Source organism: Condylura cristata, unplaced genomic scaffold, assembly GCF_000260355.1.
Source record: "Condylura cristata isolate star-nosed mole 26May11 unplaced genomic scaffold, ConCri1.0 scaffold00023, whole genome shotgun sequence".
NCBI classification, from domain to species: Eukaryota; Metazoa; Chordata; class Mammalia; order Eulipotyphla; family Talpidae; genus Condylura; species Condylura cristata.
In genome coordinates, this window is record NW_004567124.1 from 24,673,870 (window position 1) to 24,700,440 (window position 26,571).

Consider the following 26,571-nt stretch of genomic DNA (forward strand, 5'->3'; position numbering starts at 1 on the left):
GAAGGAAAGAGGAAGAAAAATGTTCACAAGTATACTTAAAAGCTATAGACATGGCCCTCCCGGGTGTCACAGCGGGTTAAAAGCACAGCACTAAGAAGCTTAAGCCACTTCCCCATGAGTTCAATCCCCGCCTGCCCTGGAGGGGGATCCACATGTCCTCTCCTGACCTCTTCTGACCCAGACCTCTCCTGACCCGCCCACTGCTCCCCTCAGCAGTGTACTTCGTAGGTCTGCCTGTTCTGCTCCCCACTCTGTTTCTGGTGAATCCTTTCACCCTTCGCATCTCTGGCCTGTACCCCAGTTCTGTATGAAAAAATAATTCTTAAAAAAACTATAGATGCACAGTACTCCAAATACTCTAAAATTCTGGATTAGGCAAAAACAAAAGATCCCATGATTTGAAGAGGAAAGTTAACGCTTTCTGAAGGATTTATTTATTTATGCATGCATGCATGCGTGCATGCATACATATAAGAACTGGGGTACCAGCCAGAGGTGGGTGGTGGTGGTGGTGAGAGGATTCAGCAGAGACAGAGTGGGGAGCAGAACAGGCAGATGGACTGAATGCACTGCTGAGGAGAGCAGCAGGCAGGACAGGAGATGTCTGCTGTGCCATGTGGGTCACCTCCCTGGCTGGGGATCAAACTGGTGCTGCAGTGGCTACAGATAGCTTCATAACGCTGCATTTTAACTCACTGCACCACCAGGGAGAGCCCTCTTTTTGAAGGCATTTAGATGACAATCTTATCTGTGTTAAGGTCAGTTTCCTCCTTTTACTTCCTCAAGTTTCCTATGGACTTCCTTCTACCAACTTTAACCATTTTTTTTCAAGGTCCCAAATCTATGCAAATATAAGAGTTTATCTATTAAGCATCTTAGTTTCAAAGTGTACTGATGCATGATTCAAGATAGAAATCACACTGCTAAGTGAGAAAGTATCACACATATCAGGAACTAAAAGGACCAAAGAGACACTTCACAGAAGCACCTATTATAACTTAATTGCGTTATGTTCAACACCTAGTTTTCAATCCAGGTCAATACCGGAACTTGTACTCTAAGAGACTAGTAATCCTAAAGAGGCAGATCTAGATGTGATTATAATCAATTATAGTGACCCTGCCTAACGAAGGTTGTGGGAACAGAAATGGGTTCTCTATATGAAAGTTAAGAAAGGGACTCAAGAGCTTGAAGTTGGCAAATTATGCAGCATTCTCCAGGAAAGAGAGACAAATACTCTGAAAGTTATAAGTAAGGTAACAGTGTGAGGTAACAGTGACAGGGTAGGCTTCACCCTACCTGACTGGACATATTCACCCAAACCTTCCAAGTATTTGGCTCTGAATCTGAGTTCACCTAGAAGCCTTCTCGTTAGCTTTCCAGGTATGCAGATTCCAGGAGTCAGATACCACAGATAGGATATAAGCACTCAGTTCCCTCAGTAGATTGATTGATAGAGGTATTCTTGTTTATACTAGAGACTACAATGCAGTGCTAAATACCCAATGGTTTCAAATCCTGACTGTTGCTTACTTAACTTCTATGTGCTTCAGTTTCCTCATCAGATGACAATATGATGTTTGCTTTATGTGTTGTTTTATGGATTGAATTAATTCATGCAAAGCACTGAGAACTCTTGTTGGCACATATGATCTAGAAAGCTACTATAATTTTTCACAGTAATTATTAAATATCTCATAATTTTCATTAGTCAAAATCCAAATATGATCAACCCTAAAATTTGACACTTTAGATTGTCAAAGAAATGCCACAATGTAAGGCTCCACTGTCAGAAAGGAATATTACACAAGTTATGTGTGTGTGAAAAAACAGGGGAGACAAACAAAATATGGAGGGAGTAAAGTGACTTTAAAGGCAGACAGGAAACAGGCTCCAAAGGGCTTTAAATACAATAGGAAGAAATTTGGATTTATATTATATGTATCAGGGGGCCACCTAAAGGTAATCTCAAGTCTCAAAACCTTGTTAAAATAAATTTAAAACCAACTTTTAATCTAAGTTATCACACTCATTAAAATCAACAAGATGAGGCCCTCCCTGGTGGCGCAGCAGGTTAAAGCACAGCACTAAGAAGCTAAAGCCACTTCAGCATAAGTTCCATCCCTGCCCTGGAAGAGATCCACAAGGCCCGGCAGACCTCTCCTGACCTGTCCACTGCTCCCCTCAGCAGTGTACTTTGTTGATCTGCCTGTTCTGCTCCCCACTCTGTCTCTGGTGAATCCTCTCACCGCCCCTGCTCCTCTGGACTGTACCCCAGCTCTGTCTGCATAAATTAATAAATCTTTTTAAAAATCAACAAGATGAGGGAATTACAGAAAAACTCAGTGATTTAAATATTTTTTTACCAATATAAGTTAAAATCAAAACAAAAATGTCAGTGAATTTAAATGAGTGCAAATAGACTTCCACCTCCACATCCAGTATTATAAAAGGAACATCACATGCTATTTCCTGGCTTCACAATCCACTTCCTCCAATTGTTGCAGGCACTGAATCCATGTGTTTCCAGTCAATACCCACCACTACAAATAAAAGTCCCTATCATCTACTCCTCTGTCAATGTACAGACTTGTAAACAAAATATGGCACTGGAATACGAAGTTCAGCACTCTCAGAAATAAACAACATTATAAATGCTAACATACACATAATGCAGAGTACAAACACAGCTAAAAGATTTTCAGAATGTTTGGTACACAGTAACTAAAGGAGAAAAAAAAACCCTTAATTCAGAAGAAAAAAAAGTAGCTGATTTCACAAAAACATAAGAAAGCAAACATCCACTTTTTAAATTTTTGCTATTCTAGTCTATTTTCATCCAATAAAACCAAATTAGTATTATTTGCTAGGCTTGGGTCACAACAATGAATGCCATCAACAGGCAGAATTTTGAAGCTTATTGGCCTTACAGTTCTTCATTTTAAAAAAAAAAAGATTTATTTATGTATGCATACAGAACTGGGGTACAGGCAGGAGGTGTAGGGGCAGTAAGAGGATTCACCAGAGAGAATGGGGAGCAGAACAGGTCAACTGATGAAGTACACTGCTGAGGGGAGCAGCAGGCGGGTCAGGAAAGGTCTGCCGCGCCATGTGGATCACCTCCGGGGCTGGGAATTGAACTCATGCTGAAGTGGCTTTAGCTTCTTAGTGCTGTGCTTTAACCTGCTGCACCACCATGGAGGGCCTGTTCTTCAATTTTTTAAAGAAATGAGTAGAGGCCCTCCCCAGTTGTGCAATGGGTTATGCGTAGCACTATGAGTCAATCTGCAGCCACTGCAGCATGAGGTTGATCCCCAGCTAGAGAGGTGACCTACATGGCTTGGCAGTCCTCTCCTGTCCCACTCACTGCTCCCTTCAACAGTGTATTTAGTACATCTGCCTGTTCTGCTCCCCACTCTCTGTTGAATCCTCTCACCCCTACCTCACACCTCTAGCCTGTACCTCAGTTCTGTATGCATAAATAAGTCTTTAAAAAAAAAAGATATGAGCAATAAAAGATGATCTTTTCATAGGTAACACTTATGATGGTGGTTATGGCTCATGATGAGTACAGACAGATGTCCTATGAACAACAAAGCCTGTTTTTTGTTTGTTTGCTTTCTTCTGGGTTTAGGGTTGTGTTCTGACTCTTAGACAAGATGTGATCACTAGTTAAGTGAGCTCATCACTACACTTAAATTCATCTAGAGTAAAAGAAACAAATAGTAAGATGCACACAGAAATCCTACTGTTTATAGAAAAGAGTACAACATTGAGAAAATAATGGCATAGTAAGTCATTTCTATTTTGGAACTAAACTAAACCATTTTCTAGTGCATATCCACACACACTTTTTTTTTTTTTAATTCTAGCAAACTACTAAATATTTAAGCTGCAGATTAAATTATAACCGTTTATTTATGTTCACATGACCTGTCAAAGGAGCATGACAATGTGATGTTTCTCCTAATATTTACTAATATATTTAGGAATGTGTTCTTTTTCATTACCTCTTGCCAAAGGAACAAGTGACAAGTGATTGCTGATTGCATCTGGTGTCCACTTTTTTAGTGGGAGAAATATTAATTAAAAAAAAAAAAAATTTGCGGGCCCTCCCTGGTGGCGCAGCGGGTTAAAGCACAGCACTGAGAATCTGAGGCCACTTCCGCATGAGTTCGATTCCCGCCTGCCGCCTGCCCCGGAGGAGACCACATGGCGTGGCAGACCTCTCCTGACCCGCCCGCTGCTTCCCTCAGCAGTGTACTTTGTCGATCTGCCTGTTCTGCTCCCCACTCTGTCTCTGGTGAAGCCTCTCACCTCCCCTGAGCCTCTGGCCTGTACCCCAGTTCTGTATGCACAAATAAATAAATAAATCTTTAAAAAAAATTTGCTACAAAACATAAGATTTGTTCTTAAAAGTATTCCAGCAAATGATTTCTCATCAATTTCAAATGTGGTCTTTTCCAGGCTTCACAAGAATGTGGGAGAACATGTCTATTTGGGTTTATCTGCAGTATTTGACTAAGACATCTGTAAACCAGTCTTAAGGGCACCAGGGCAGATGGGATACTATTCCTCTTAATTCTTGAAATATCTGCTAGTAAGCTACATTATTTTCACAAGGCTGACGAAACAGTGTCATAAACTGCTAATCCAAATTTCCCTCTCCAGGTCTGCCCCATTCCCACCCCATCCAAGAAAGATGACAAACAGAAAAAGCAAAACGATACTCCCTTCTTATCTTCTTTTCTCAATTTTGATGTCTTTCAGTTTCCTTTGCCCTCATCTGTCTTTCTTAACATTGTGATGACTAATGATTTAAGGAAAAAAAGGGCAAAACCCAACACTTCTCAGTACTTTCCCACCCCACTACTCCAACTCCAAATTGTGCAATGTGTTATTTTACCTATCTTTTCTTCTTGCGTCTGCTATAAAAACATGAGGTAAGAATGGGCATTCCTGGAGAGCAAGGACTCTCCCATGCCATAAAAACACCTTCTTTAAACAACTATCACAGTTACCTGGTCATCATACTTCATTATTTATTAACCCCGACCACTGCAACCCTGATGGTGGGTAGGGGTGGGACTCAACTTGTTTGGCTTCCAGAAAGGGTCCAGAACCACCAGCCCTCCACCCTTCTTCCGCTGGCCCCTAGAACATCTCCCGCCACCTCGCGTCCAGGGTCCGGGCCCGACCTACCCACCCAGTTCGGGCCGGAGCGTCCGCGCTTCCCCTTAAGTCCCCTCCTACCCTTAAGACCCCGACCCCACCAACTTTTCAAGCGTTAGGAAATACACTTTTTTTTTTATCTGAAGCTTCACCCGGGCGAGGTCGCTCAGCCCGGCTCCAGGAGACTCACCAAGCAGTTCCGGCCACTCCTCTCCGGCCGCAGCAGCTCGGACACCCCGGGACTGGACCCGGAGCTGCGCCTGCGCGCGCTGAATCAGCGCGCCTGCGCATTTCCCCAGGCGGTGCGGACACACCCCTGCAGCAGGAGCCAATCACGGAGCGGGGGGGTTAAATCGCTTTGCCACGCAGGCGGGGAACCTGGGGAATCACCAGTTAACACCTTGTACGAGTCCAGCCCAAAGGTGAAGTTTCCTGCAACAAACTCTTGTCGAGGGCAGCCTTTGTGCCAGGCACTGTTCAGCTTGAGCGCTGAGGGAAGGGAGGGGAACAGAATGCCTTTCCTGCCCTCCAGGATCTTTTGATCTGATAGAGTGGCAGATAAATTTGCGAACAAGTTATAAAGTGTAGAATATGGGGCGTGGCATACAGAAAATCCGAGGCACCGTTGGCGCATTATTATTATTATTATTATTATTATTATAACCAAGCGTTAGGGGTGTCTGGAAGGGTTCTCTAAGGAAATAACTTTAATCGTGAAAGGTAAGTCGGTGAGGAAGGAAGCCAGTGCTCCAGGCTGTGGCAATAACTTAACGCCAAGAACATACAGCATTTCTGGAAATTACTCGTAGTTCATCCTTGTTAAACGTTTAGAACTCATTGTATATTCACGGTGAAGGAGGAAATAAGCTTTAAACAATCGCCAATGGCCAGACCTTGCATTTTTTTGAATAACGAACCTGCATTTATAGTAGGAACACTGACAGCTGTTGGGTAGTTTTAAATAGGTTTGCAGGTCTGGTATCCCTTCCATGCACTTCTACAAATAAAGCACAATGTTGGAAATAAAGGTTGAAGTGGGGTTGAGGGAGAAAGAGAGGAAGAACCAGAGAAGGAGTGGACTGTTCCTAAAAGGAACAAGGAAGAGGAAGCCTAAAGGAGAACATTTATAATTTAATAATATAGGTGTTTGGTAATTTTAGTGAAAGCCGTGTGGTGAAATGGTAAAGGAAAGGGTCACTTAGATGCAGAAAAGTCTGTAGAATGCTTTCGAAAAGTTTGACCTTCTGAGGGAGGAAGGAGAGTGGATGATAAAAATGTCATTCTTTTTCTGTTTTTGGATTTTTGTTAGAAATTAAGACATGACAAGGAAGATACAACAAAGAAAACTGTTGACTAAAGGGCAGGGATAGTTAGTAGATAAAGATTTTGTGAGTATATGTATAGAGGCAATCCAAAGCACTGATGGGAAGAGTGGTCTTGGAAGAGAGTGTCAGAGAAGGTACCTTTTCAGTGATAATGAGAGGAAGGAAGTATGTGTCTGCAAGTTTGTATGTTTAGTAACCAGAATTAAAGAAGTTCTCATCTGATAACCTCCACTTTCTCTATGAAGTAAGAGATGAAGCAGTTTCTGATTGAAAAGGAACTGGATGGCCCTCCCTGGTGATACAGTGGGTTAAAGCACAGCATTACAAAGCAGCTAGCACAGCCTCATCAGCATGAGTTCAATCCCCGGCTGGCCGGGGAAGTAAGGTGACCCTCATGGCCCAGCAGACTTCTCCTGTCTCACCCGCTGCTCCCCTCAGCAGTGTACTTTGTCAATCTGCCTTTTCTGCTCCCCACTCTGTCTTTGGTGAATCCTCTCACCACGCCTGTACCCAAATTCTGTAGCATAAATAAGTAAATCTTAAAAAGAAAAGGAAATGGAAGCTTAAAGAAAGTAGTGAAGATATGGAATATTGTAGAAAGTGATAGAATATGCTGATCAGACGAAAGTAATAGGATAGATAAGCAGATTTGAGGAATGTATAGGACTGATAAAAAATCATCATACCAGTTTCTCTCTTCCTGTATGACTTTCTCAAGTAGTAATCACTTCTTCAGGGCAGAATTCAAGAAAGTATATAATTGAGTTCATTTAGGTTTGGTATGGTCACTGGTTCTTAATCAGGGGTATTTTTGATCTCCAGGGAACACTTGGCAATGTCTGGAGGCATTTTTGATTCTCATGGTGACAGTGAGATAATGGTAGGAGAGGGAAGTAAGGGAGTACTATTGGCATCTAAAGTCTAGGGATGCTGCCAAACATCCTGCAATGCACACACACAGGACAGCACCAGAATTATCTCCAAGATGTCAGAAGTGCAAGATTAATTAAGAAACCCTGATCTTGGATTACCTTGTTGCTAACCAACAGCTGACTTTGGTCTTCTACAGGCTTTTCCTTGGACTATGGCCCTGAGCTTAAAGGGAATGCAGCTCATCCATTGCATGCCTTTAAAGGAGAGTAGAATGAACAATATAACCCAGACCTTGAGTGTTTCATGGAGTTGTGATGTCACAAATACAGAATTGGAATAGTTCCTCAATCCTCTAGAAGCAAATCTGAATTTACACATAAGATGGAGGTATCTACTTATTTTGATTTAAGGCATTGACAGTCTTCTGAAACAGATGCTATTAAAGCTTCAGTAACATTGGGGGACTACCACTTTACATTATTATCAGCCTTTTTGTAATTTCGTCTCAGTGACTAATTCTTGTCACTAAAATGGGGTCCTGAGGGAATGAGTGCAGGCTAATAATAAATAGAAATACATTAATGATTAATAAAATATTAGTCATTGGTATTGATGGAATGCCTGCTCTCTGATAGGTACCATTCACGGATAAATACTGGAAAGGTTTCCTTTAATGCCAGCAATACTCTAAGAGATAAGACACTCCCTTAATTAACTTTGAGGTAACCGAGGTTCCAATAAAATGTGTAATTTGCTCAGAGTCATAAATTGCCAGTAGCTGGTATCAAAATTTGAACTCAGGTGTATCTGTTCTTACACCTTCTATTAAGCTTTTTACTAAGTTTCACAAGGAAGGCATGGTTGGAAAATAGCCAAAACGGTTCTAATTTCTTAAAGGGAATGATGGCAATTTAGGGAGGAGCAGAGCGAGGCCGGGAAAAATAAGAAAATGAAAACGGAAACGAGGCTGGTCGCAGAACTGTCCATCGCGACGAAGTAACTCTTCCCTCTGGTCTTCCATTCTTCTGGAGTAAAGCCTCGGCTCTCCGTGTCCGTTGTTCACTTCCTTGTGTTCAAATAAAGCTAGCTTATTGAGAAAGGCGGACCATGAAGGAAAAAAAAAGTAAAAGCGCGACAGCGGTGTTGTGCGCCTGCGCGCTGGCGGCGGCGGCGGCAGGGCCCGGCGGGGAGCGGGTCCCGAGCGGGCCGCGGGACCCAAAATCGAGGGGGGGGGCGGTGGGGGCATAAGGAAGCTCCCTCGCCGGGGCCTCAGCGGTCTGATGGAGTAAGAGGGGTCGGCTGTGAGTGAGTATCGAGGGGCTGGGCTGTTTAGTGGCTTATCAGAAGCGAAGGTCTGGTGGTCTGCCTCCTAGAGAGGCTTGGGCTGCGGGACGCGGCTGGATTTCGGGTCCTGCGGGCTGCGGCATAGGGGCAACCGGATCATCCTCTCTCCTAGAGCCGGCGCGGGTTTATGGGCAGGCGGTGCTTCTGGCTTCAGGGTACAGATTCTCGCGGGGGCGTTCCAGCTCTGCTCCCAGTTCCAGCAGGAAACCTGGCTGCAGATCCTTGACCTTTAGGGAAGGCCGCTGACCTCCTTGGGCCCCCAGTGCAGCAGGAATCCCACAGACCAAGGTGCTTAAAGGCCTACAGGTCTCAGGCCAGGAACACCTTTCGACTTCTCGTAAGTGACAGCCTCGTTTCTTTTTCCACTTTCGGTCTTCTGTCCCCGTGAGATGCGTCTTAGTAACAGCTACTAATTATGGAGCGCTCAGTATGTGTCAGTTTAATAGTTAACCTGACTCTTAGTGCATAATTATGGAGAGGAAATGTTTTGCACCACCCCTCCCCCCTTCGATCTTTTCAATTTAATTATCTTTGAAAGTCAAAATAAGACATCTTGTTGAGACATTTGAAATTTCCATGGGTTTTAGCAACCGGGACTGCCAATCCTAATAAAGGGCAAGTCTTATTTAACAAACCAGTGCTTTGTCCACCATTATAATCGTTTATATCTAATTTACTCAAGTCAAAACTAACAAATTGTTGAGCACTTCTAAGGGCCAAGTCTAAACTTAAGCCATTTTCTTAAAGTTGATCTTGAGTGAATTAGTGGGAAATAATATTTCCATTCAACTTGGATTTATTTCCATCTTCTACACATTTGCCAGAAACACTTAGGTATGTAACAAAAAATTGAGATATTGTAATGGAAGGTGGTTTTATGGAGCACATTTCAGAAGAGGTCTCAGAATTTTTATTGTAATGTGCCACAAGATAACCGTTAAAAGGTAAAACTAACAGATGATACCAAAGCTTTTCCTGTTATATCAATTTAGATGTTATAAACATTTAGTTCAGAACCAATTGCTTGGGTTAAAAAAAAAAAGACTTAAAAAGGAAAAACTGTGAATAGTGATTATTGTACATCCAGGGTTAGGACATATGTAATCTGAAATCTCTACAATAGAAGCAAAGGATAGTGAGTGGTAGATGCTAGCAGACATTTCTGGGACCTGGAATGGCTCAGGGAGAAGTAGACAGAATTGTATCTTTTGTAATTGGAGTATGGTAGTGGGAAATTCAGGATTAATTTGTTTTCACAGTAAACAAGTTACATTTTGATACTCCAATTGCCATCTAACATGCCTGAACCACTCATTGAAACTTTACAGTTGATTTTTTTTCCTCTTATTTTTTTCATCTGAGCAAGAATGAAGAACTTAGTGTCCTGGATGTTTATCAATAGGGTACTGGCTAAATAAAATATGTATCTATCAGAAAGAATGAGCCAGCACTCTGTGTGCTAACACTGATTTATCTCCAAGATATATTAAGTGGTAAAAAAGTGCATAGAGGGTGTGCAGTTTGTAGCCATTTGTGGTTTTTAAAAATATGTGTATTTGCATTTATATGTATAGGCTGTCTTTGGAAGGATACATTAGAAACTGGTAACAGTTGCTGGAGGTGGAGGTTCTGGGAAATGGGAAGGGAACAATTTTCTTTCTTTTTTAAATTTATTTATGCATACAAGAACTGGGTACAGGACAGAAGTGCAGGGGTTGAGGGTGAAAGGATTCACCAGAGACAGTGTGGAGAGCAGATTGATTGAAATACAAATGCTGAGGGGAGCAGCAAGTGAGGAGAGGTCTGCTGTGCCATGTGGGCCACCTCCGTGGCCAGTGATTGAACTTATGCTGCAGTAGCTGCTGATAGCTTCATAGTGCTGAGACTTAATCCTTATGCCACCAGGGAGACCCAGGAATCATTTTCTTTATCAGCTATTTTTTTTTTCTTATGAAAACTTTAAATATCTGGGGAAGTAGAGAAAATACCATATAGAATCTTTGTAACTATCATTCAGGTTTTAAAATCTGTTTGTTAATCTTTTGCTTTATTTGCTTTCATTTCTGACAGTTTACCCATAAATACTTTAGTATGTGCCTCTAGTAAAGGAACCATTGTCTTGCATAATCAGTATCACAATCACATTGAACATTAGTAATTCCTCTATATTATCTAACAATCAAAATTTATTAAAAATTTCCCAAAGTGTCCCCCTCCATTTTTCACTATTTTTATGTATTTTCCAAGTCTTTATTACATTAGACTATTATGTCTCTTTGAAATATTTTAAAATCTAAAGTAGTTACCTTTTATCTCCTCTTTCCTTTTTATTTCTTCATCATGACTTGTTGAAGAGTACTGGTCAAATTATCTGGATATATATGGGTCTTAGTGATAGAATTTTTTAAAAATATTTATGTATACAAATACTGGGGTACAGGCCAGAAATGTGAGGGGTGAGAGGACTCACCAGAGACAGTGGGGAGCAGAATAGGCAGATCAACTGCAATATCCTGCTGAGGACAGCAGCAGGTGAGACAGGAGAGGTCTGCTGTGCCATGTGTATCACCTCCCTGGCTGGGGATCGAACTCATGCTGCAGTGGCTGTGGATGGCTTCATAGTACTGTGCATCAACCCATTGGGCCAAGGCTCCAGAATTTAACACTTGTAACTAAAATCTAGCAGGTAGAGTAAATACTTGGCTAGATTCAGTTTAAGCACATAAAGGTGATGTAAGAGGACATGCTATATACTCTAGTTTCCCCCCAATTAGTAATAGTGAATCTCTACTATAAAATTACATTTCTCCTGCATGAAACCAATTGTAAGTCTTAAAATTTTTGAACAGTTAGATCACCTATTCAAACTATAGATAATTACCTTTTTAAAAAGACAAAGCTCATTGTGAGAAATTGCTTCTTTTTTAAAAGTATTTTTAGCTGAATCCCTGATAACTATGTGGCAGTATTATTTTATATTGCAATAATTGGAAGCTTGGAGAGATTGACATTTACTCAAGGAGGTAGACCTATTCTTTTGTCTAATTATAAAGTCTTTTTTTTTTTTGCCTACCTTACTCTATGTAAACATAAAATGGCATGTAAATGTAAAATTGTTATGATTCTTAGTATTCATGCTGCTTGTCTCTGTATCTCTTTGGACAGGTAATGAGTATCTAATGAGACTATACTTGTTGTTACATAAACTGGGATCCATCTATCTAGAGTGATAGTCTATAATGAACCATTCCGAAAGTTAAAAAATATGTGAAAGTCAAACCTCACGGTGATTTCTATAGTTCCAAAATAGTTCTGTCCATGATACCATTAGGCAGTATTGATTCTTGGGCCTAAAATCTTCTAGGTATAAAAAAATGAGATAGGGGGCCTGGTGGCACAAAGGGTTAAAGCACTGCACTATGAAGCTATCATAGCCATTGCAGTAGGAGTTAGATTCCTGGCCAGGGAGCTGACCCACATGGCATGGCCCCCAGGTCTCTCCTGACTCATCCGCTGTTCCCCTCAGCAGTGAATTTATGTACATCTGCCTGTTCTGTTCCCCACTCTGTCTCTGGTAAATCCTCTCATCCCCTGCATTTCTGGCCTGTACCCCAGCTCTGTATGCATAAATAAATAACTCTTTAAAAAATGAGATAGGCAGATAGCACTTTTGTTTAAGCTTTTAGAAAGTACAAATGGTCTCCATTAAACAGTAATTCCCTGACACCAGATTCTGCATTTTTTTCCCCAGAGGCAATGACTTATCAGTTTCTTGGGTAAGATATCCAGAGATATTTTGTATCATTATGTTATCAGGGTAAATTCTCAATTCATATATAGATGTATTTTAGTGGTATAATCTAAAATAACATTGTTTAAGGTCCTACACTATTTATATTTCTATTCCAATCACCTCTGCTAATCTGTTTTCATTCACTCAACAATTATTGGATACTGTTCTATACCAGATAGTATGCCAAGTAATGGGAATAAAATGATGAACAAGACAGACATTCCTGGTAATTGTCATGGAATTTGCTCTATATTGGAAGCAAAAACTTAATGCCTGTTTTGTACAAAACACTTTATATGGATTTTGTAATTTACTTCTCTCATGACATTGATATGGATATTATTTTTATTTTACAAATGTGGAAACCTAAGTAGGGAGAGATTAGATCACACAACTAGTAAGCAGTGAAGCCAGGTTTTAGACACAAGCAGTGTGTCTACAGAGATTTTGCACTTATCTTTTACCCTAATATAGTGGTATAGTGAGTTTGGGGTCATCTCCCACGGAGGTTTATGTAAATTTATGGAGGTATTTTGTGGTTTTGAAGTAATTGGGAGGGTGATCTGACTTTAGGGGATGGAGTTGACCCTGTAAGGCACCCCTCCATGGAAAAATCAGTTGTTTCACATCTTCATCATTTTCAGATGCCCCAGAAGATATTCATATATATTGTAAATCTGTTTATGATTATGTGAGGTTAGAGCCAAGTATTTTTTTTTTTAAGATTTATTTTCTTCATTTATGCATATAAGAGCTGGGGTGTAGGCCAGAGGTGGGGTAGGAGAGGGGTGAGAGGGTTCATTAGGGACAGAGTGGGGAGCCAAACAGGCAGACTGACGGAATACACTGCTGAGGGAGTAATGGGTGAGACAGGAGAGGGCTGCTTCGCCATGTGGGTCAGCTCCTTGGCCTGAGTTGGGGATCAAACTCATGCTGCAGTGGCTGCCAGTACCTTCATAGTGCTGAAACTTACCTAGCCTTGCAACACTGGGGAGGCCCCAAGGCAAAAAAAAATTAAAGGGAAAAATTGAATGTAATGACAGCTGGGCACACTGGCTGAGGGATACACTGGGGATTGTTATAATAATCCTTCATATTTATGTATGAATGAAAATTCGTCAAAATATTTTCGGTAAAAGAGAGCTTAGTATGTTAGATATAGATGAGTTGCTATTCTGTCTGCCTCAAAAATAGTCACACTGTGACTACAAAGTAGTACGAAGGGGGCACAGGAGTTTAGGAAAATACTGTGCAATAAGGGAATATGACTGAGGCTAGGTGATGAGGGATGCTTCTCAGGCAAGTGATCTTTGGACTGAGATTTGAAGTAAACTAGATGAAAGGAAGAAAAGCATTTCAGTATGAAAAAATCTCATGGGAGAACTGAAAAAATACCATTTTAGCTGGAGCACAGAGATGCTGAGGAAAGTTGCTCTATGTAGAATTCAGTATGTACTCCTCTACAGTACACTTAGCAAGGGCCATACCAAATAGGCCTGTTAAGTATTTTGGTTTATATCTTAAATAACTGGATGCCATTGAAGGGAACTGGGACATAAAACATAAGCATTATGGGAATGGCTTCAGAAGAAATCAGTGAAATAGGAAAAGGATACAATTATAATGCCAGAGAAGTTGGTTCAAGTTGAATTTCAGGTAAATTCAAGCTCTGGGAAATTTTCCAAGCTGTTGGAATACTGAACTTTTGAACAGTAGCAAATTTTGTCTAAGCACATTTTTTTAAAATACACACTTCTGAGATTTTTATTTTTAAAGATTTATTTATCAGTGCATACAAGAACTCAGATACAGGCCAGAGGTGTGGTGCTGAGAGGATTCACCAGAGACAGAGTGGGGAGCAGAACAGGCAGATGTACTGAAATACACTGCTGAGGGGAGCAGTGGGTAGGACAGGAGAGGTCTGCCACGCCATGTAGGTCAGCTACTGGGTATAGAACTCATGCTGTAGAGGTTACAGTGCCTCGCAGTGCTGCACTTCACTGCCCTGCGCCACCAGGAAGGCCCTGCTTCTGAGATTTAAGTACAATACTGCCATATACAGCTGAGCTTTTAGTGAACATTAGACTTACATTTATAAGGATATGTTGGAGATTTTGGCATATCCAAAATTTGCAAAAATTACCACTTTAGCAGAACATAAATTCCAGTAAAATATAGAATAACCTGTTCAGAGACTTACTGATTTTTAAACACAGAAGAAAGACATTCAGAAAGCTGTTCACATCAGACTATTAGGGTAAATACTGTTGTACACTGTCAGAGACCATGCCAGCGCGGCTGAAGTCAGTATACCATTACTACCTCAGTCAACTGTGGACATAAAAGATTCTATGAAAACAGCAAATAGGGCCCTCCCTGGTGGCGCAGCAGGTTAAAGCACAGCACTAAGAAGTTTAAGCCACTTCCGCATGAGTTCGATCCCCGCCTGCCCCAGGAGATCCACGTGGCGCGGCAGACCTCTCCTGACCTGCTCACTGCTCCCCTCAGCAGTGTACTTCGTCGATCTGCCTGTTCTGCTCCCGGCTCTGTCTCTGGTGACTCCTCTCCCCCTCCACATCTCTGGCCTGTACCCCGGTTCTGTATGAATAAATAAATAAATCTTTTTTTTTTAAAGATTTATTTATTTGTACAGAACCGGGGTACAGGCCAGAGATGCGGAGGGTGAGAGGATTCACCATGTGCTCACCTCCTGGGTTGGCGGGGATTGAACTCATGAGGAAGTGGCTTTAGCTTCTTAGTGCTGTGCTTTAACCCGCTGCGCCACCAGGGAGGGCCCTAAATCTTTTTTTTTTTTTAAAAAAAAGAGCAAATAATGAAGATGCTTGCTACCACTGTCCTACAGAATGGATGAAAATTATTGTTAGTTACTAGCAAAATGCATGGAAAATATCAGAGCTTTTTGAGAAGAATATTGGGTGAATCAGCCAGGCTTACTCATTAGTTGTGGAGTTTATAATTCATCTTACAGAATTTGAAATTCCTATGCGAATCTTTGAGGCTACTTGAAAACATAAAAATGATTATGAATACTGGGGTCCTTCCTGGTGGTGCAGTGGGTTGAGACACGCACTGCAAAGTTAGCACAGCTGCCTCAGCGAGTTCGATACTGGCCAGGGAGGTGACCCGCATGGCGCGGCAGACCTCTCCTGCCTCAGTGGCTGCTCCTCTCTTCAGTGTAATTCATTAATATGTCTGTTCTGCTCCTTACTGTCTCTGGTGAATCCTGTTACCACCACTGCACCTCTGGCCTGTACCCCAGTTGTGTATGCATTTAAAAAATGATATGAATACAGAGATGTCAACCTGTAAAACTGTTAAATGCAGCAAGTTATACTTTTGGCAGTGTTTTTGCAAGCTATCTGGGGACTTACGACTTTGCTGGAACTTTCACTAATATTTTTATTACCTCCTAAGAGTTAGTGTTATCCCAGCTTCTTTCCTAGTTATTTTTTTTTCCCCTCTAGAACATACTGCTTGTTAAATAGCAGAACTGAGCAAAGTATTAGAACCTGACACTATTTCTCTTTCTGAGGTAAGGAATCAGATCATGGTCAGCCCTGCCCTTTTTCTTTGCTTGGTGCAAGGCAAGGAATGTTTAATGCCTTTTCCTGAGTCACAGCCTTGACTTCCTGTCTTTGTTTTAATCTTGTGCTTACTAATAGAGTGGTTGGTACATACGTCTGCAAAGGGTTGTGTTAGGGCAGATAATATAAAAAGTAGGAATGCTAATGAGTAAAATACTTATGAGCTTATGCTCCATCTAAGATATTGGATTCCGGAAACCACCAATCACTTGCCATGGGAAACATCAGAGGCAGCCAGCACTTAGTTAGAAATTGGACAGCTACTCGGAAAAAGCCTTTGAAAGTTGTGGCCCAAAAATACTTCCTGACCTCTGTTGTCAGCCTACTAAAATTCCTTCCTTAGCTAGGAGACTTGGAACTTTCTGGGGAAACCCATTCAGCAAAGTGAGAACCTCTCAAAAGTCACAGTCCCATCTTTGTTTTGTAATTTTCTGGGCAACCATGGGATAGCTACAAAAACTTGTTCTGTCGTTGAACACTGTCTACTGTCTCTCTTCTCTGTCTTGTATGCCAGAAATCCACTAGTTTTTTGCTGGGAGGCTGAGGCACAGAAAGTTACCTGGAATTCAGAAGAGATTCTAACCTGAGTACTGTTCTCTTGACTTACCTTGCAAGTAAACCAATAATTAGACTTTTTTCTTTAGTACTTTACAGTATATTATTGTCTTTATGAGAGTGTTAGTTGGCTTTCATTATGTCAAATTTCTTAGACTATTGAGTTTTATTTTAAGTAGCATTTATTTCTTAAATACGATTGAGTTTACATACAAGGTATATAAAAAGACAGGTTCCTTCCCCAAGATAGGAAGGGCAAGAGAGCCCTACCAACAAGCAGCCTCTTTTTATTGCCCAGGTTGTTTTAACATGAAAAATAGGATAATGTCACAGTGTTTCATATAAAGTTCTGGACACTAAAAGTTATTTTCTATCCTTGAGTTACATAATGAATATTTGGAGAAATAGTCTGATCTTGATGTTTGAGGTGGACCACAGAGTTATGAGGTAGTAGTTACACCCACGGTGTTGTGTAAGGATGGGGTGGGCATAGTGAAGTACAAAATGATGTCTTTGAAGATGCTTGGAATAGTTCTATTCTGCCTGTAGAACTATGGTTCTCTTTATTCATAAATTTAAATAGGCAATTCTGCTTGGATTTAGAACTTTTTATATATTGGGAGCAGGATAAAGGTAATGAATGATAGAGCAGTTGCGTGAAAGAAAGGAGAACAGATCATGCGGTTCTATCACACTGGAGAAGAGGTAGCAGTTATGAAAAACAGAAACCTGGAAAACAGAGCTTGGCAACTAAATCTGAGAACCCAAAAGAAAAGAATCAATATGGCTTTGCCTAGGGAAGAGGCAGTTGTATTAGTTATTGGGATTCAGAATAAATGGTATGTATTACAGGTTTTTTTAAGATTTGTTTATTTATGTATAAAGAACTGGGGTATTGGCCAGAGGTGCTGGGGCAGTAAGAGGATGGCTGTTATAACTAAGAAATATCACAGGTCATTCTCATAGTTATTTGGAGGAAATTTGAAACTTTTTTTTAAAGATTTATTTATGCTTACAGAACTGGGGTACAGGCCAGAGGTGTGATGGATGAGAGGATTCACCAGAGACAGAGTAGGGAGCAAACAGGCAGATTGACGAAGTACACTGCTGAGGGGAGCAGCGAGCGGGTCAGTAGAGGTCTGTCAGGCCATGTGAGTCGACTCCAGGGCCATGTGAGTCGACTCCAGGGCCATGTGAGTCAACTCCAGGGCGGGGATTGAACTTGTGCTGCAATGGCTTCGCAGATCTTCATAATGCAGTGCTTTAACCGATGCACCACCAGGGAGAGCCTGGAAATTTAAAAATTTTTATAGTGGATATATTTAAATTATATGGGGAGATTTAAGGTGTTTAAAGTGAGGACAGAAGTAATTGAATTGTTTATTCCCACTTGACTTGCATAATGTAACCTCTCAAGCACTTTGAGATCACTGAGTTGCAGGTTTTTATTTCCTTGGCTTCTTCAATGTTAAGACTTTTTTTTTTTTTTTTTCAATGTTAAGACTTTTTAAAAGTCCCCTGGAGAGGACCATGAGCTATTTTCAGCATTTGAAAGCTTAATGGAAATCGTTTATTCATCCAGTTTAAGAATATATAAATTAATGTTCCTTTGTCTTTAGCTAGATTCAACCATGGTGTTTAATACTAGGCTTTCCTTATTGATTAAGTACTTTACTAGTAATTATACTTTGTGAGTTGTTTATAAAAATGAAAATGAATTTAATATATGTAGATTAGAAATGTGGAGTTTGTGAAAGGAAAAAATAAATAGAAAGAGGTAGTCTTTGTTTAACAGGTTGATAGAGGATATTATAGAACTTGATTTGCTAGAAGTTGATGGTTTGGGCTTTATTAAATAGAACACAACTTGTATATTTATGCAAACGCCACAAAAGACTGCTGTTGTTTGTTCACAAACTCATACTTTTCACTGACTGTTGTTTCTAAGTTTTTTGTTCTTGTTTTGCTTTGATGGTTGATAGCTTGAAGTGGTGTTCAGAAACATTTCTGGACACAACTTCTTTGTTACTGTTTTTCCAACTCTTAGAATAGTGCTTGGTGTTCAAAAAATGCATATTGAATAAAATGCTAAAATATAAATATAATTAAAGCCAGACTAAGGTATTAAAATATAAGGTATAAATATAATTAAAGCCAGACTAAGGTATTAAAATATAAGGTGTTAAGCTATAAGGGAATTAAAAGAATAATTGCATTTTGGCACTCAGCATCAGAGTGACATTAATGTTGATATTGAGAAGAATATTAGCAATATTGGAAATATAAATAACACTGTACTAATCCCCAAAGATTTAGTTATTTTATTAGCTAGTTAATATTCACCTTTGCAGATGTGAAAATTTTGCCTTACAGTCTAATTGTGATGTTTGTACTTTGTTATTAAATAAAATTATTTCAGACATTCTGTGGTATTATGAAAAGTGTTGCCATAGCAAGGAACTGCTAAATGACCGCAAGAAGTAGATAACTTTAGGTTTGTTCTCACTGGTCTTTCCACCATGTTTTCTAGGAGTTACAGATTAAATTAAGGAAGCTTATAACTTCCCTCACAATTTTGAAATCCTGAAGGAACAAACCCAGGCAAAGAGATTATTGGAATTGGAACCTGGTATTAGATGTATGGAAGGGGTTAAATAATGCTGCTTGAGGAGTAGAATTAAACCTTTGTGTGGGGTCTCTTTGTAGAGACTGCAGAGGGAGCATGCCAGTGCTAGAGGACTGTAAAGTAGAAAACCTCTGGTCTGTACCAAAACCCCAGCATTTACCTGGATCTCTGTCTCACACTTAGAAACCCAAGATAGTTCCATATGGAATAATTCAACAGATAATTTAGGAGTGCCTACAGTATGCCCGATACTGTTGGCCACGCATAAGTGATAGAACTCTAATGAGTAAAATACACTGTTCTTGTACAACCTGATTTTTTTTTTTAAGATTTATTTATTTGTGCGTACAGAACTGGGGTACAGGCCAGAGGCTCAGGGGTGGCGAGAGGCTTCACCAGAGACAGAGTGGGGAGCAGAACAGGCAGATCGAGGAAGTACACTGCTGAGGGGAGCAGCGGGCGGGTCAGGAGAGGTCTGCCACACCATGTGGTCACCTCCGGGGCAGGAAGGAATCTAACTCGTGCAGAAGTGGCTTTAGCTTCTTAGTGCTGTGCTTTATCCCGCTGCGCCACCAGGGAGGGCCACAACCTGATTTTTAATTGGGAAACACAAATAAGTATACATTGTGTCAGATAGCAAAAGATGCATCTATTATTGTTTTAAATATACCTTGCTGTGTAATTAACAGCCCCATAATTTATTGCTGTAAAACAACTGTCTTATTATTTCTTAGAATTCTGGGTTTAAGGGATCACCTGCATGTTGGGTTTTTGTTTTTATTTTTTTAAGATTTATTTATTTATGCACACAAGAACTGTATGCTGTGCCATGTGGGTTAATTCCCTGACTGGGATCTGGGGATCTAATTAGTGCTATAGTGCCTTCTCAGTGCTATGCTTTAACCCTTTATGTCACTAGGGAGGCCCCTCCATGGTTCTTTAACTTGTCTCTTCAGGGGTCCCTACAGTGGCTGCTCCTGTATGCTCCTGCATGACTTCCAGCCTAACTTGGCTCTCAGATGCTCCTGGTTGTTGTTTGTTGGTGGAGGCCTCAGTTCTTTCCCTTGGTTTCACCTTGTGATTCAGGAGTGTCACAGCATGGTGCCTGGGTTCTAAGTGGGAGGGCTCCAAATATGCCAAGGCCAAAACTGCAAATTTTAAAGGCCCAGAAGAAATTACATGGTCACTTCCATGTAATTTGGTTAAAATATGTTACAGGGCAAGGAAAAGAAACTTTACTTCTTAATGAGTGGTGACAAGACTCTTCACAAAAGAGTGTATGGTAATTCTGGGCTGCCTGTAGAAACAAACACAGTATTACTGAAAAACTAAAAATCAGGGGCCTCCCTGGTGTCCTAGGGGTTAAGTCTCAGTGCCTGAAGGACCACCTTGACAGCCCGAGTCCTGTGCCAGTCAGGGAGCTGACCCACATGGCCCAGCACACCTCTCCTGTGTCCTCTGCTGCTCCCCTCAGCAGTGTACTTCTGTACATCAGCCTGTTCTGCTCCCCACTGTCTCTGGTGAGTCCTTTCATCTCCTCCTCCCCTGCACCTCTAGCCTGCATCCCAATTCTTCTACACAGAAATAAATAAAATCTTTAAAAAATTAAAAAGCATGCCTCTAGAATGTCTGCCAAAAAATTAAAAATCAACTTTTATAGGGGGATAGAGGAAATGGGGGAGGGAGGGAAGAAAGTACAGTAATTCTCTAGGCGATGAGGCAACATATCAGATACCTAATGGAAACAAGAGCCACGGAAATCATAAAGACATCTTAAAGAAGAATCTCCCAGGCAGAGAGAACAGGAAGCCTGGAGGTGGGAGAACCCTGGCAGGATGGAAGAGAAGAGTGAGGAGGGGAGGGTGACTGAATGGGGGGGAGGAGAGAGTGGTAGGACAGCAAACAAAAAGTGAATGCTACACAGATTATGTGACTTTGGCAAATACTTTGGGTTTTCTGTGAGTGAGATGAGAATCTACTGAAAGATTCTGAGAAAGGAATTATATAAAAAAGAGTTATATGGTCTGATTTAAATTTTATAAGAATTCTGTTCTGAAAATCTTTGGCTACTGTTCTGAGAATAGACTCGAGGACAGCAGTGGAATGGGGAGTCCAGTCAGCAGGCTGAGTACCACGTGACAAAACAGATGTGCTTTGGAGTGAGGAGTAAATGGATTTTGGAAATATTTAAGGTGGGGACTGACAGGATTTGCTGATGAGGGTGGGTATGGGGTGAGGAAGAGGGATCAAGGATGACTCAGAGTTTTTGCCCTAGGTGCCTGGAAATTGGAATTTCATCTATTTAGATGGGGGTGGGGAGGAGCAGGGTGGAGGTGAGATGCTAGACTTGTATATTTGGTTATGTGACAATGAATCTAAGAAGACATCTAGGGGAGAAAACAGGTTACTAAATGTTACTTTCATTGCAGGTGTGACGTTGAATGCTTCAGATCTGGTCACTATGGTACGAGAACGAAAATGCATATTGTGCCACATTGTGTACAGCTCAAAAAAGGTAATAATAGAAGAGGGAGAGTCTGAGACTTTGAGTGACTGTTTTTTAGTGATATCATACAGAATTTATAGATGGGTGAAGCTTTTAATAGCACCTTACTTATGCCTCCTTTCACTGGTTACCTTCTCATTATTGTCTCATAAAATCATTAAGCTATATTACAAGTCACAGTTAAAGAATTAAACTGTTTTAGCTACCCAGAATTTGCGGAGACTCAATTGTAGATAAAGAGAAATTAGGTTAATAACCAATGGTATTAACAGTATCTGAGAATGACCACTAGGTGGTGATGTTGCTCAAAGAAAAACTCATTTTTAAGAGCTAATTTACCTGTGCCTTAGATTGGCTGAAGTTCGATTTACTTTTTTTGTTTTTTTCTCACCTTTATCATCTTGAGGGATTTGTCAAGATGATGGTCATTGGAAATTCAGAGAAGTGTGAAAATCAGCATGAGCTAGCATGAGCCAGGAAGTTTGAATGACCCTTAAAAGATGTTTGGTGGTCAGGTCATTTAAAAGAAGTGGAGAAAAGATATTTTAAGAGGAAGAAGATATACAAAAATACAGAAATAGAATCTAGTTTAACAGTTCTTAGAGTAGGTCAGAAGACTCATTTGATTAAAGCAGTTTGTCTTGGGAATAGTGGGACTGCAATTTAATTTGTAATTTAGGTGAAGATACTTGATAAAATGTTGAATGCCAGACCCAGGAGTTTAATTATGATCCATGGGGTGGGGGGGAGGCGGCAGAATGGTGACACTGATTTTTTTATTTTTCCTTTTCCCATTGTAGGATTTCTGTTAGTGACTGATAAGTCAGTTGAAATTTTAAAATCATGTTTAATAATATACTTGCTATCTTTTTAAAAAATAAAACAACTGCTTTTTTTAGTTTTCAAAATTATCTAGACCAGAAATTATAAATATTTTCAATAAATAAAGATTCATTGTGGCTGTTTTCGGATTGGAGGGAATTAGGAAATTGAGTAAGTATGAGCAGGGTAGTCAGAGACAAGGGGTCAGACTTTCACAGAATAGCTGCCTTATCTCATGACTTCGCCACTTTAACTCTTTTTGGCCTTTTTTCTACTCCAGTGTAAAAACATGTTTTGTGCTCTTCACACTTTCCATGAATTCTAATGAAGTTATATTAAGGGCTGGAGTTACCAACTCCTGCCGAGGGAAAACCAACTATAGGTTTTTAAGTAAGGGAATGGCATGATTTAGGTGAAAAAATTAGCATGGTATAAGAAATTAACAGAATGGGTTCATTGAATGGGATAGCTGGCATTTTCAGGTAGATCATGAAAGCTTATGTGATAGCAGTGCTTAAAATTTCCCAAACTAGTTTAACTTTGGCTTCTCCAAAAACTCTGTGAAAGAGAAATGGCTCTTAAGTGTGGTGACTTGGTATGGGGGGAAACCAGAACATCCCTGAATCTTCTGAGGCTCCTTAACTTACGAAAGATTGAAAAAAAAAAAAAAAGAAAGGAAGGTTGAAAAACCCTAGAACTAAAAAATATTTTAAATTTTGGTACTACAAAATGTTTTCTAAATTCATTCAGGCACAAAATCTTTTCCTCTCTTTCAGCCCCTGTTTAAAAAAAAAACAAAACATGCTAATTAATACATAATGAATGCATTAGAAGTTTGGTCACTGAGTCGGTATGCATTTGGGGCTGTTAATTTAATCCTATGCCTGTGGCTCATTCTCAGTTATTTTGAAAGCTCAGTTGTCTCACTGTTAGTATTCGTTCCTTGGAGCCAGTTGGAAGCATATAAATTTGGGAGACAATTTAGTGAAGTATTCTAGAGGATCAAAAGTGACCTTAAAACTAACTTTGAATGATAGGATCTTTATAACTGAAGTAAAATTGGTTTTTATATCATTTTGTAACAGTGAATACTGTTTTAGTCAGGAATAGTTTCACTGTATGACAGAGAGCTCTCTTAAATTTAGCTCATGAAAAGGGGATTTGTGTAAATCTAGTCCAAGGAGAACGATTGAACCTAGTCCAGGAAACAACAATTGGACAACAGGGAACACAGGGATTTGAGTAAGTGTTGTATATTAAGAGCTCGTGGATTTTTTTTTTTTTTTTCATTTTAATTGTGTCACTAATGTGATTTGGTTTTTCACCTCCGTAGGTGTTCTTCCAGTTAGTGACCAATCAGTATAGCTTTAACTCAGTATTTAAAGCTGTGCTCTCCAAATGAAGCATTTGTAGGCATAGGAAGGAAATGATGGTTATCTTCAGTAAAACTGCCATTTAAAGTGTTTGAATCACACCCTATTTCGTTATGCTGTAGTGGATAGATAAGATTATTAGGTTGTACTTTTGACAAAATGACTGTAGAGTAAAAATAATTCAATGCAGTAGATGCTTTCAGTGTCACATGGTGTTGGAAACATTGGCTTTCGTGTCAGGTCTGCCAGGATTTGAGTCCTAGTTTGACTTGATGATTATCTGGGAGCCTGATAGGCCAAGACTGAACATTTTTATGTTTATCCCTGCAATGCTTATCTCTGTATTTGGCATGTATTTACCAAGGCACTTGATAAATATTTGGTAAATAAGCAAGTTACCTTTTCTGCATCCTCGTGTCTTCATGACATTTAATAGTACTCCTTCAGCAATTGATGGTTCAATTGAGAAAATGTCAAGGCACAGATAACATCACACTCAGTTGTAGAAACCCTTTTACTACTATATGTAAATTATCATCTTCTAATTATGGCATGCAAGCTATATATATGTGGGTGTGGCAAAGATACAGAGTTTTACATGTTTTGGGGGGGGGTGTCTGTGTATGAACATATGCAATTTTTTTAGTGGAAATGCTTCCCATAGCCTTTATTTCCTTTCCACTAAGAGTGACATGGAGGAAGGGGGAGAATCTAGTAAACTTCCAGACTTTTTATTAGAACCAAACATCAACTGGGGCAGGAGGTGGCAAGGCAGAAGTAGTCGGGATGAAGGTATGATTGAGCTGTTGTGGTCAAAGTCTTTTTTTTTAATTCCCTGTTCTACCCATAGAGCAGCTTTGTCATGCCTGTAATTTCTGTTTAGAATTGATGTACCCATCTGCTCATCCCACAAACATTGGCAACTATATGCCAGACCCTAAGACGTAGATGAGCGTTGTGGCTTACATCAGAAACTTTCAGTTGATTGGGAGAGAGGACAGCAGTCCACTTCAGCTACAGTTTTCACTTCCTGCAGTCTCAGTTACCATGCCAACTGCAGTCCTAAAATGTTTTCTGCAATCAGACATTTAAAAGCAAGCGAGCATGCACATTCACACAACTTTTATTATTGTATATTGTTATAAGTATTCTATTTTATTATTGTTGGTGCTCTCTTATTGTGCCTAATTTATAATTTGTCATAGGAATATATAAGTAGGGAGAAGCCATAGCGTCCACTGGGGGGGGGCGGGTGGAACATTACTCTTCCCAACCCCCTCATGCTGTGTGGAGAAATGTGCCCAAATAGTTGTATGACTTAAGAAGTTTTATTATTATTTTTTTAAATGAAATTTTAGCAATTTCCTTTTTTGGGGATAGAATTTAACCCACAGTTTGTTCTTTAATCTTTTGCATCCTGAAGATAATGTACTCTCTCATGTTTTTGGGGTACTTAAAGCCACTTAAATATGTTGTAACAATTTCTTTAATGCCAGAAACATGCTAAAGAATTACTGTATTTTAAAATTAACTGATCTCAATAATGAATTGAGAAGAGTCACCACAAAAATACTTTGACACAGGGAGCTTCAGCCCCAATTGTTGACTGAGGAATTTTCTTTCCCAAAGCATTTCCCCTTAGTTTAATCTTCTTTCTTTAATTTTGAAGGAGATGGACGAACACATGCGGAGCATGTTGCATCACAGGGAACTTGAAAACCTGAAGGGCAGGTATGGGAACCACCATCTTCCATAAACTTGTGAATGTTGGGGGATCTGGATGCTGATAAGCCTGCAAGCTCATTCTTTTTTCTTTTTTAAAAGATTTATTTATTTATATACACAAGAACGGGGATGTAGGGGGAGAGGATTCACCAGAGATAGAGTAGGGACTAGAACAGGTGGATCTACTGAAGTACACTGCTGAAGGGAGCAGCGGGCAGACAGGAGAGGTCTGCTGTGCCATGTGGGTCAGCTCCCTGGTGGCTGATGATTGCTTGACAGTGCTGAGACTTTAACCTCTGTGCACCAGAGAGGCCCATGCCAGCTTATTCTATAGTAATCATTCTAAATGAATATTGTCTCATGGCATAGAATTGCTTTTAGAGTTAATAGCCCCTACCATCGTTTTTTATTGGTATGCAAAAAGGGTAAATCTTTCTGTATTTCAAATGGTAGTATTCACATCAGCTCTAGCCAGTGGATTACAACACAGGTGGGTGGGGGTAAACTAGTTCTCTCTTTAGTAAGCTTCCTTATTCTCACAACCCAACATTGTCGCTGGGGCATTTCATATTATTGCCTCATCTGTGTTGGAGCTGTGCTTGCTATGGTTCATTAGTGGTGCTGGGATGACCTTAGCTGCCCCGAGTGAGTCTGCTTCACAGCATTGATTCTCAGTAGCATAAATAAAACGAAGGTGTTAAGCTTGAATATTTAAAATTACTGTTTAATGATTTAAAACTTGAGATACTTGGGGAAAGAAAATCTGACAAGTAAGCATCTTTAAAAAATTCTATGTGGGATGTCTGTATATTCCATGGTTTTTTTTTTTTTTTTTTGCTATGTCCTGAGACC

The 26,571-nt window shown here is 40.2% G+C and overlaps 2 protein-coding genes across 2 annotated transcripts in view; one reads left to right on the forward strand and one right to left on the reverse strand.

Annotated features, from left to right (window-relative positions):
• The window catches only part of SNAP23 (synaptosomal-associated protein, 23kDa), a 32,919-nt gene extending 27,491 nt beyond the window's left edge, over window positions 1–5,428 (reverse strand). The window contains exon 1 of the mRNA XM_004687876.2: window positions 5,363–5,428. The gene's annotated coding sequence lies outside the window, so the exon portion shown is untranslated. The remainder of the gene's footprint in view (window positions 1–5,362) is intronic.
• A 3,130-nt stretch (window positions 5,429–8,558) lies between these two features.
• Window positions 8,559–26,571, forward strand: part of ZNF106 (zinc finger protein 106) — a 59,406-nt gene continuing 41,393 nt past the window's right edge. The window contains exons 1-4 of the mRNA XM_012728541.1: window positions 8,559–8,675; window positions 8,827–9,051; window positions 21,723–21,808; window positions 25,664–25,725. Coding sequence (XP_012583995.1) covers window positions 21,755–21,808; window positions 25,664–25,725 — 116 coding nt within the window. The 5' untranslated portion in view covers window positions 8,559–8,675; window positions 8,827–9,051; window positions 21,723–21,754. The remainder of the gene's footprint in view (window positions 8,676–8,826; window positions 9,052–21,722; window positions 21,809–25,663; window positions 25,726–26,571) is intronic.